Source organism: Schistocerca nitens, chromosome 5, assembly GCF_023898315.1.
Source record: "Schistocerca nitens isolate TAMUIC-IGC-003100 chromosome 5, iqSchNite1.1, whole genome shotgun sequence".
Lineage (NCBI taxonomy): Eukaryota > Metazoa > Arthropoda > Insecta > Orthoptera > Acrididae > Schistocerca > Schistocerca nitens.
Genome location: NC_064618.1, coordinates 169,863,847 through 169,876,117, shown reverse-complemented (window position 1 = coordinate 169,876,117; position 12,271 = coordinate 169,863,847). Strand labels below are relative to the sequence as shown.

General features: G+C 38.1%; 1 protein-coding gene across 1 annotated transcript in view; it reads right to left on the bottom strand.

Annotated features, from left to right (window-relative positions):
- LOC126259871 (26S proteasome regulatory subunit 4) overlaps positions 1-10,611 on the bottom strand; it is a 29,691-nt gene extending 19,080 nt beyond the window's left edge. Inside the window, exons 1-2 of the mRNA XM_049956928.1 lie at positions 10,510-10,611; positions 4,970-5,120 (exon numbers count right to left, since the gene is read on the bottom strand). Of these exons, the coding sequence (XP_049812885.1) occupies positions 4,970-5,120; positions 10,510-10,512 (154 nt within the window). The 5' untranslated portion in view covers positions 10,513-10,611. The remainder of the gene's footprint in view (positions 1-4,969; positions 5,121-10,509) is intronic.
- Positions 10,612-12,271: the final 1,660 nt, after the last annotated feature.

The following is a 12,271-nucleotide window of genomic DNA, read 5'->3' as shown; positions in this document are numbered from 1 at the left end:
TTAGAGCAAACGGAAATCAATCCAGAATTTTTGAGCCGTGTTATCACTGGTGATTATGGTTGGAATTTTCAGTACAATCCAGAGACGAAATGCCAAAGTTTGCAATGGTGCTCAAAGGGATCACCCAGACCAAAAAAAGGTCACATGTCAAAGTCAAAAGTTAAATGCATGCTAGTGTGCTTCTTTGATTCCAAGGGAATTGTTCATAGAGTGGGTGCCTCTTGGACAAACAGTTAACCAATATTACTACAAAGAAATTTTAGAAAGACTTCATAAAAGAGTTCTTCATGTCTGTGCCATCATTGCTGATAATTGGATTCTGCATCACGATAATGCGCCATCCCATACTGCTCTGTCAGTACAGTAATTTTTAACCACAAAACAAATTTCAGTACTACCACAGCCACCTTATTCACCAGATATCTCTCCGTGCGATTTTTTTCTATTTCCAAGAGTCAAAACGGCGGTCAAGGGACAAAATTTTCAAACAACACAAGATCTCCAAAAAGCTGTGGCGGGGGTCTTGGTGGTTATTACAGAAGATGAGTTCCAGAAATGTTACCATCAATGGCACAAGTGCTGGAAAAAGTGTGAGCAATCAGAAGGGAACTACTTTGAAGGAGACAACACTAAACTTGACTAAAACGGTAAGCAGCATTTTTTTTTTCACATCAGTCTCATTACTTTATTGTCACACCTCATATCTGTTTTATTAAGACCATTGATTTTCTTTTATTTCAATAAAAAGAAACACATCTGGTGACAAAATACGCATTTTGTTGGAGTCGCAAGACAGATTTAAAAAACCTCAGAAAAAGTAGTCCCCTCAAAACAAGTGTATAAGGTGGGAAAGAGTTGTGTCAACCAACACTATAGGTGCCCGCCAATAAAGTGTTGGTTCTACTATGTTTGCTACTGTTGGTTATTATCCACTTTGTTATGTCTATTGTTTTACAGGTATTGTGTGATTTTTCTTTCAAGAAATACATGAGTAAATAGTGAAAAAACTGCCAGTGACTGCCGCAGTTTTCTTCTTCTTATCATCCATACTTTCTATTACATAAACTACTTTCAGAGAACCAAAATGTACTAGAATAAATAAAATATCTATAAAAACGCTGCACTGTACAATGTACTTGCAGTGACCGTCACAATTCCTGAAATACAACACCTGTGGCGAGGAGCCCCATAGTCCTGGGTCCATGGATAAACCACAAAAATCCGCCGCATTACACCACACACAAACAGACCCAGCCTGCGGGCAGATCGATGAGACTAGGTCTGACAAGTAGGGCCTGCAGATTAGTGGAAAACTACGGGCTTCAGATCGACAGGCTCGATCCATTAGACATAAACACAGAAATTGCGTGCGGTTTTGGCCCACCACGGAAGTCTACTAGGATGGTAAGGTCTGACTAGATGGTCACTAGTATCACCCACCTGTAAATTAGGTGTAGCAACATTAAAATTATGTTCCTGCATCCTAAAGTCAAGCTTGCTGCTTCAATTATTTCTCCACACAATCGTGTACATTTGCTTTATCTTGAATTCTACTGTGTGGCCAAGTAAATAATTTTAGTAAAATTTCCCAATACATTTCTTGTTCAAGACAACTGGTGAAAGTTCCTAGTAGAACAATATGTACAACAGCCTTCCAATTTCTTTCATCATTCTTTTGCAGGGATTAGACTGAGGATGATACTTAAAAACAATGATGTGTTACACTTTCCCATGTCAGAAACTCCTTAAAATTATTACTTACAAATTGTGTTCTATTAACAGTGAACAATCTGTAGTATCAGTCCACATCCACAAAATACTCCCTTAAAAGATTAATCGAAGTGGTCGTCTTTGCCGATTTTATAGGATATATTTTAAGATATTTTGACCAGCTGTAACAAATATATATGATATTCTGCCTCTACCCTTAGGCAAAGGTCCGAATAAATCTGCTGTTAAAGCATGTAGAGCTTTTAATATAACTGGATACATTTTATAAATCACTTGACCTTTATTGCCCTTAACCTTCTGAAATAATTCACACATTCTTAAAACTCTCCTTACTTCTCTACTAAAATCCTTGAAGTATATTAAAATTTTATCATGTATTTAATACATTTTTGTGTACTGAAATATCTTGTCACAGTTGTCACAATAGTGTTACACACACTAGTTTTGTAAAACTGCATGGGTTCAAATTGCGAGTATTGTTACTCTTCAATTCTGAACCGCTGCATTTGAAATAATGTTCAGACAAACTGTGCAGTTTGCATTAATGTCACCTCCTTAACCATTGTAGTTATTTGTTGGAATCTGGAAGCTTTGATAAATTTCAAACTTTCTACTAAATAATAAAAAACACTACTTCTAAAACACAGTTACTTTCGTCCTGTTGCTACTGATGTATATAAGGCAACACTTCATATACCATTAATGTTCACACATTTACTATGGCATGCAATTCTGTCTGAAATTAATGAAAGACAGTTTTGTACGGACATGACAGCTAACTGTTGTCTGTCTTCTTTTATGTCAGCACAATTTTCACAGCATGCCCTTTTATTATTAAAAAATGCTACCATTGTCTCACCTTGAAGAAACGCGGTGTCCATCTGTATCAGTTTACATGCATAAACAATAACAAAACTTCCAGGCAATTTGCGACTCTAAACTACTTCACAAAAAAATACTTTTATCTGTCACTCGCCATACGTCGGTTGGACAGATGCTGGGCAACATCACTTTACCAAAGTAATGTTACACCACAAGATCATCAAAAGGGCATCCGGCCAGCCATTAACCATGCTGATCCTGTGTAAATATGGGACAAAGAATGTATTGTTTTTGGTTATAACTATTGGTTAAAATTGAAGAAAATGCAGGAAGGTATGACAGTGTGGGAAAGTAGAAGAACCACTCATTGACTGAAACAGAGGAAAGGACAATAGAAGATGAGTGAGTTGATTTGAAAGTTTAAATAGTGAATGCAGCGGAGGATCAAGCATGCAAACAGACAAAAGTCCAGTTATTCTTGGACAACACACAATCTTGAATTTAAATGACAAAAGGAGAAAATAAAAAATGCAGCAAACGAAGCCAGTAAAAAAAGATGGGTAAAAAAGTAAGACCAACAGAAAGTGCAAAATGGCAAAACAGGAATGGACTGAGGTGAAATGCAAAGCTGTGGAAGCATGTATGACCACGGGCTAAATACAAATTACCCATCGGAACATTATAGACTTGGAAAAATGAGAAGCAACTGTATGAATATCATGAGCTCAGATACCAAGCCAGTACTAAGTAAAGAAGAGAAATTTGGAAGGTGGAAGGGAAATATAAAAGGGCTACACAAAGGAAACAGACTGACAAAATAGGGTGGGTGGGTTGGTTGGTTGACTTAAAGGGACCAAACTGCGAGGTCATCGACCCTTCGTACTATACATAGTGAACCAGGGATAATCTTCAGAAGAAGGATACAAAAGGCAAATCCTGGGAAGCCCGATTGTAAGCAAGATACACTAAGACAGAGGTAAAAATCAAGGAGAAGTAGGAGGGGAGTGAGATGAGATAATGTGGATGAGCCGCTCTGCCCAGAATGCAGTTGGAAGTCCCCAGAGCATGATATGCAGTGAGAGACTCACCCCCTACATCCTACCAGCACCACCACACCATCCGTTATCCCAAGAAAATGAGCAGCACAGACAAGATGATAAAATTTCAGGAAAGACAAAACTTTGAAAACAGCAAACATAAAAGAATAAGGAGAATAGAAAGGTGGGAAGGTTGGGGCCAGCCCGGACTGCTGAGCAAGGGCTGGCATGGACCCCTGAATCAGAGTGGGCAAGAGGAAGTAGGTGAAAATGAAATGGAAAATACAAACAGCATTACATCTGCTATTGAGGCCATGAGGATAGGCTGTGAATCGTGAATGTATACCTCAGACTGTAGAATATTTGGCAGCAAAAAGTAAAGGTTCAGGGTTCAAGTCCTGGTCTGGCACACAGTTTTAATTTGCCAGTTAGCTTCAAATCATTGTAACATTGCTGCCACAACTATAAAATATGTATAGATAGTATCTTTGCAGAGAATTCCTACAAACGCAACATGAACAATACTGGTACTCCAGTAACCTGGAGCCTTCTAAGCAGTGTCAGTATTTTAGAAGTTACTCTCCTGCCCAAGATTTGTTTTCTTCCTCAAACTCAATATAGGTTTTGTTGCCATCAATTTCCCTCTCTTGCTATCTCTGTTTGTTTCTACGTAAAGTCTTCCAGTTTATATGCATTCATCTTCCTTTACATCTTGGCCCTTCACCGCTTCTTACTTCTCTGTTTACCTCTAAGACACCTTTTCAAGTCTAATCCCAAATAAAATTTAACAATTCCCAAATTATATACCACAAATGTAAAACTTTGTATTTTCTTCTCCACTATTTTGTCCTCATTTTTTGCTCCATTACTTACATGACCTCTTCTTGTTTATATACCTGCACTGCCAATAGTGGCAGTTTTGATCTCACTTCTGTAGTTTCAATTCTCACTTAATATACGATAATTATTCTATTTTAATTTTCTAACCTATGTAACTTCCATGCCTTTTACACATCAGAGTGAAATTGTTCACTTTTCATGTTCGTAAATTATAATTTTTACGTACATTTAGCTGAAACACGAAATTTTATAGCAGCAACACATCACAGCAAAAATACAATATGAAGAAAAATCAATTACTACATTGTAATTAAAATTACTTTGTGACCGACATATTGCAGGGGTGATGTTGGGGGAGGGCATTGTTTCCAGTGTGCAGGGTTCATGCACTGCATGAACATACAGAACAGGCAACACAACGAGCACATGGCACTCAATAAAGAACCGTGATTGGATGGAAGCTGTCCCCCACCATTTGACTCGCTGAAATGTCGATCACAAAGTAATTTTAATCAGAGTATAAACGCATACTCAAGTACCTTGGGGAAGTTTCATAGCAGCATCTGGACCTTTCGTCCTTCTCTTCTTTTTCCCTACCCTGGTTGGTATGGGAGGCTCATATTTCTTCTTCTTATCTTTGTCATCTTTCTTGTCTCCACCTGAACCACCACCACTCGACTGGTTTTGACCCTAAAACAAATTATTCAATGGTAAGCGATTTGTGTTCTAATAAACTATTGTGGAACATAACGTTTGTTACTTTAATAAGCTGCTAAAACCACTAAAAATATAAAGAACGATAATCTCACTAAAAATTGTGATAGGAGCGTTACATCACAATTGCAGCAGTTTAACCCCTGAACTATTTTTGCCTATATTCACATTCTAAAAACCAGTTTTTATTTACTTCACCAGAAACATAAGCCGAAGCACTGAAAATAATTCTGTATCATAAATAGTATGAACACTGCACTAATATATTTCACCTGTGCATTAAAGTGGTTATTTTATCTCAACCTGTCAAACTGGTACCGAACAAAGAATTTGCTATACATGAAAATACATTAACTGCATCCTAATCTAACTAAAATGTTACTGGCACAGAAAAGCGTGATTATGAATACACCAGATGCCTATGATTAAACTTTCCCTATTTAGCACATTATATGACAGAAACTAATTACTGTATGAGTACCAAATATCATACCATTAATGTCAAAAACATGGGGAAGAGAAATAGTGTAGAATCAATTCAATTTAAACACTTTTAATGTGCTGCTACAGTACATCATACCATTACATACCAATCCCATTACTGGTACAAAAGGGGCTCAATATGGCCCCATCAGTGTCCAGAAGAGTCTGAAAGTGCATGATTTCATTCTGCATAACAGAACAAAGCATGTCCATAGGTATGTTGGCTACCTCTCTTAATGTGTTGTGCTTCAGATCAGCACTTAGGTGAATGTTTCCTTGGTAAACTCTGTCCAGGTAGCCTCCTAACCAGAAATCACAAGGAGTGAGATCAGGTGATTGTGCCAACCATGAATTTGGAAATGATCGGCTGATAATTCAATCATTTCAAAATGTGTTTCGGAGAAGATGGTGAACTTCATCAGCGATGTGAGGTGGGGTCCCATCTTGCATGAACACTGTTGAGTTCAATGTGTGTCTCTCATGTCGGGCGGGAATGACATGCTGGCAAAGCATATTGCAGTAATGCTGTCCAGTCAAATTGCACGTCTTTGGTTCTTGAGCACCAACCCGTTCAAAAAAGAATGGGCCATTAAGCCACAATATATGGTGACGCGTTCACCATACAGAGGAACTTCATGTACATTGATTGGAGTTGAAGATCCCCATGCTCAGCAATTCTGCATGTTCACCTCACTCGTCAGAGAAAAATGAGCTTCGTCTGTCCATAGGATGGTCCAGGGCCAGTGCTCATCAACTCGAATTCTTGCAACAAAGTGGAGAGTGAAGTCAACACGTCATTGATCGGGATATGCGCGCAGCGCAGTCTGCCATAGCAACAGCGATTTCGTAAACCATCTATGGTGCAACTGGTTGTTGGCCTCTTCCTGCAGCAAAGCTCAGTTCTCCAACGGATTCAAACTTCATCATCATTCTCTGTGCAGCAAGTGGAGAAAGAGGACCCTTTCATAATGCTTTCCGCTGGTGGTATTCTCGAAGTGCAGCTGCAGCGTTACTGTTGTTTTGCGAACAGAGCTTCACCAATAATGCCCTGCTCCTTTTGTCCAAGCTCAGGTTGACGTGTCAAAAAGTGCACAGTGACTAGACAGGTGTGAGAGACTATGAATCAAGATGACTGATCACATCATTTGGTGGCCATGGTTGGAACTGGATTGTGGCGCTGTGACACGTGGAACTCAAGCATGCCATAATCTAGATATTAATGCTACAAAGTTTAGTATTTGTAGAGTAATTAGCTTCCATGTTATAATGTTTTAAGTAAGGAAAGCTTAATTATAACCACCCGGTATTTGCGGGTTAGAGTGCATAAACGAATATGTAATACTTATTTAACTTTCTCATTATAGTTCCAAAACAAACGTCATGAATAAAAAATTCAAACGACTGGTTTATTTATGCCATTTTTTATACATTCGGTGCATAATGCAATTCATTAATCATACTGAGGAATGCAACAAATTTAATAGCACTAATGTCATATCGACTAGAACACCAAGTTGAAGTGCCACATAATGTGTAACATTAATTAAGGAGACCTATTTATGTTCAACTATCAGTTTTGCTACACCTTCTTACTATGTTAACAACACTTTTCAAGTTCATTTAATGTCACTGCAACTGACACATGGATCTCACCACAGTAAGAGATTCAGTACACCAGTGCCGCTGTAACGGTAAAAGTAAATGCCATTAGTTATTTAATATGCCGAATACAGCTGACTTCATTCCTAGCTTTATTTATGGTAAGCAAGTTTTTCCTAAATTTACTTTCACTTTTTCTTTCCTTTCACTTGACTTTGGGTTTTGTTAACAACATTTAATGTTCTGGGCCTTTCTAGTAGCTCAGTGTTGTTTCATTTTTGTGATCTTGCTTTATTTTCTTCCTCAGAGATTTTGATCATTAGTTTGGTTTTATTTTGACCTGAAATATCTCTTTCTTGTCTTTGGTTATTGTTATTATTGCTATTATTATTATTATTATTATTATTATTATCATCACGTTTTCTGTGACTTGCAGTTCTCTTACATCCTCCTCCGTTTTTTTTAAACCAATCTGGCTGTTATTTTTGGTTGTGGAAGTAGTCAAAATTTTTTTTTGTTATGCTAATCATTTTTTTGTTAATCTATTTGGGTTCATTCTAAGAATGTATCAATAACAATCAATTCTTATTTTCCTCATTGTGTCAGAGTTTTTTGGTGGTTTGGTAAAGGAAGAGCAATGCTATGTGAAGAGAAGCTAAAGAATGGCGTGCCTCAGGGATCTGTGATTCTCTTGTTCCTAATATTTGTAAATGATGGTCTGAAGAGGTGAAACCTTACTGTTCACAGCTAAACATACTTATTTAGTGGAAAAGACCCTTGCAGCAACGTCAATACACTCCACACTACATTTCATGTGTCTATATTCATAGAAGCCACCAATGGATGGAATGTCACACTCAAGGTTTATTGAGCAGAAAGTTGCCACTGATGTTCGTTGGTGGAGATGGGGGCAGGGGAGGTGGATGGGGGTTTGCTTTGTTTTTGCGACATACTGCAAAGGTTCCACTAAGAGTTTGATACTTTTTGTGGCCCCCCCCCCCCAAAAAAAAAAAAAAAGAGACCATAGCACTGAAAGCAGAAAATGATTTAAGATTTGCAATACCCAAACAAAGAAATTGCACACACTGTGCATAAATAAGACAATAAATTAATGAAACATTCTTCACTAATACCTTCTTTTAACAGTAACAACAAAGTAGGCTCTACTTAAAGAACCTAAAAAACGAAACAATAATAATGAATATGGTGAAAAGGCTTTACGTATTGACTTCTAAACATTGTTCGACGTGTTTTTATGTGTATAAATTTTCACGAGTCAAGAGGAGTATTCAATACTAGTCATCAGCTTCGAGCTACGATGTGATGTTAATGGCTGCTGCAAAGTCAGCCTTTGGTGTGTATCACTTTTATTGTTAATTGGCGAAGCCAACAAATGTGAAAGTAAAAAAACCTGCTTATAGTGACGGACTGATTTACAGCTTAACCCAAAATCTCAACTGATAAGATGTTATAGTTACCATGATATGTACAAGGCTTATCATTTGTTTCCTGTGTCAAAGGTCAACACAGACCACTAGCTTTCAATATACCTCTCTATCCAATTTCCCCAGTAAATACATATGGATGCTTTGAAATGTCTGGGTGACATTTTTCCTTTTGTTTTATTTCTGAGGAGTTTAACATGCAAACTCTGTCAAAAACATCCATCATGAATTTTACATTAGACACTAATAAACTTTATCGTGCTAGTTCATTCCTTAATGCTGATGCTATATTTTGAATTTTTGTATCATGGATAGATCATATAACCTCACTTTCATCATTTCAGTGAAATCTTCATTTAATGGCACCATTACATTCCAGTCTGTTGAAATCCAGTGTGAATCAGCCTTTATTATACAATATGGTAATATAGTGGTTTACTGTGGTAAACAAGATGAAAATAAATAACATACCACAAAACACAGCATATATTATTTACAGTAGTCACTGTGGCATGTAGTTCCAATATTATGTAAATGATGTGGAATTTCTCGATTTCATGATTGACAACATGCACACCTGACAAGAACATTACTCATGTGTGAAACAAATGTGTCATATACAGCTTCAGAAAATCACTATATATATATATAAAAAAAGAAAGAAAGTGATGAGACTTACCAAACAAAAGCGCTGGCAGGTCGATAGCTAAAGACCTGTGCTATCGACCTGCCAGCGCTTTTGTTTGGTAAGTCTCATCACTTTCTTTCTTTTTAGATATATTTTTTCCACGTGGAATGTTTGACAGGGTCACACACTCCGTTTCACAATCACATAGAATTACAGTAAGTTGTGGAGCCGCACAGTTAACTGCAAGTGTCTTAATTCTCCAGAAGATAGCTAACAAATCGTGCAACTAAAATGTTTACTGTGTTTTGAAGCACAATACATACCACTGAAAAAGTTCACAACAAAAATTTAGAATACTCTACGACTTTAGCCACCATATTCAGCCTTCAAACTTTATTGACACTGTTGGAGCTGAGAAATGTGGAATGTCTTAAAAACACATCTGTTTGCAGTTGTATCACGGGATCATGGGCAATCTACCACTACACAACTTTCATCTCTCTCTATTTGTACATGGAGGCCTATGTACTGCCATTTGTCATTCTTCCCTGTAGTCCTCCGTGCACATTCTTTCTGAAGTAATGGGTTACTATGCATATATCTAATAAAACAATACAAATTCAGTTGTTTCTTTTCTGTCCACTGTGGGAATGTTGAACATTTTCATCACTCACGCGATATCGTCATTTCTTGTTCTACTGATTGTGGTTTTGCAATACCTCCAATACATTTTCAATATAGTGTAGAGGCGTGCATTCCTTTCTCTTGTCCACATCCAACTTCTGCCCCACATGAGGCTGCTGCTCACAAAAATTTTGAATAATCGATTCATTGCAAATCTATGTCTTCTTTAGCTTCAGATACAATCACTGGGAAAAACAAATTTTTGTTTATCAATCGATCACAATACGAATGAAAAAGTATTTTTCTCTCATACTCAAAAAGGGTCTTTTATTTTGCAATAGCTTCTATATGTCAGCTTCCCCTGTCGTTAGGACTTAAATTAATCATATCGATTGTGTTTGCACGCCCCATGCATTCCTGAAAGCTTCAGAAAATGTTTCAAAAGGTCAGTCTGGCCAAGTCACTGCACACACTTAAAACCAATAAGAAGAATATAAGAACGCTATTTCCTCCCATGCCATTCTAGTGCAATCTCACTTTTCTTTCAATAAGAACTAAAACAGCGTATGAAGAGAGTATTACTTACCATCCCAAAATATTCACAACCTTACATAAATCCGACACACAAATCCGCGATGTCACTACATGTACAAAACCGTAAAGTCAAAGATACCACATTATAAACAAGATGTAGCTCAAAGATATTCCCATTTTAAATACCTACTAATCAAAGTTGAGGTCGATTCACACTTGACGGGAAAGTATATAGGCGGTATACATAATGAATATCGCAAGGCAGCATTCATTCAAACCGTCAACGGAGCAGAACGGGACGGGACCGAACGGAACGTCAAAGCAAGGTTTCTCGGAAGAAAATTTAACGTTTGCGCTGGTGTGGCCGATGGTATCATCGTTGCTAACATCCGAAGGTATCAAATTTCATATTTTAACCACACTTCATCCCGATACAGCTGTGTATTTTGTGATCATTTTCCCCCCTCAATTTTATTTTATTTGGCTTTGTTCTTCGTTGACAACTTGAATAAAAGCGGAAAATGATTTAGGTTTCACAATAACTGAACAGAACTGAAACCTACATTGCACATTCCAACCTGCAAACAAAAACAAAAACTGGTGGAGAAAATTTCGTTACATAATCTTTTTTTTACGTGGAAACTTCTTCGCTACTGAAGAAGAATAGACAGTTCAGCCTGGCGTTAATCGGTATGTAGCTGGAAAAAAACATGGCTAGGGTAAACAGGGTCTATGCACTCCCTTTTAAATATTGTTTGCTGTGTTTGTACATATATTTTTACAGTACCAAATAAATGTCGATTGTTTTTAAAATGTTTTAACTTCTCACCAGTTTATCATACAATAAGTAGCAAGAAAATTGTTCCTTAATACTGATAGTCTTTTGGTATGTCGGATAACCTCACTTTCACGGCTCTGTACTGTCGCTAAGTGAATTTACATCATGTTGTCATTCCGTCTAGTGTAAAGCTCCATCGTTTGACGGTGGCGTCTTCCAATGTTCCTGTCTATTTCGTTGACATCTAGTCTGAATCGGTCTTTATTTAGGTATATTTAATAATAAGAGACCTAGGAGGTAGCGAGTGTCTAGCGTCACGAGGCATCTATCTGGCTGTGCTGACGATTAGAAAAGAGAAATTGACATTGTAGCGGCCGTACCGTAGAAACGCGAACGGTGCAACTGCAGTAGCAACCGAGTGCCGACACAAGCAAACACTGACCGGCCTTCGCATGCCCACACGGAGATTCACCGTTACGCAAAATTTTTGGCAACAGTGCGATGAAAATCGGCCCGCACGAGGCAAAACAGGCAGTCAGTACAAGCTGAGCACCGCGACGCGACACTTGTCTCCGAACTTTCTCTCCGTGGACCACGTGGGTCGCGTTAACGCGACTCCCCGCAAAGGCAGACGTTTAGTTTTGCTCATTCGTTATTGTCGCCGTGTCTTTCATATGTCCGTGAAAGAAACGACGCTCCTTGGGCCGCCCTGGAAACTTTTATTTCGTGTAGTTCACACGGTTGCGCAATGTGCTAATCACTGGAGTGTGTACCCTCCATGATCAGTGACAGCTGTACCATGAGTGCAATGCGCTCGTATGCAAATTTAAAATGAGAGGTGTTTGTAACATCTAGCGAGGCATGGCAAAATAAATGTATATAACTGACAAAACAACTCTTATCAATTCCCGTCACCAAGTCTCCTCCTTAGACATAATGCGTGGGTGCGGCAGTAAAGCTGGTTCACTGGATGAATAGGACTGTGAGCGACGATATCACACGTCCACGCCTCAGCATCTCAGACGATCCTTTTAGT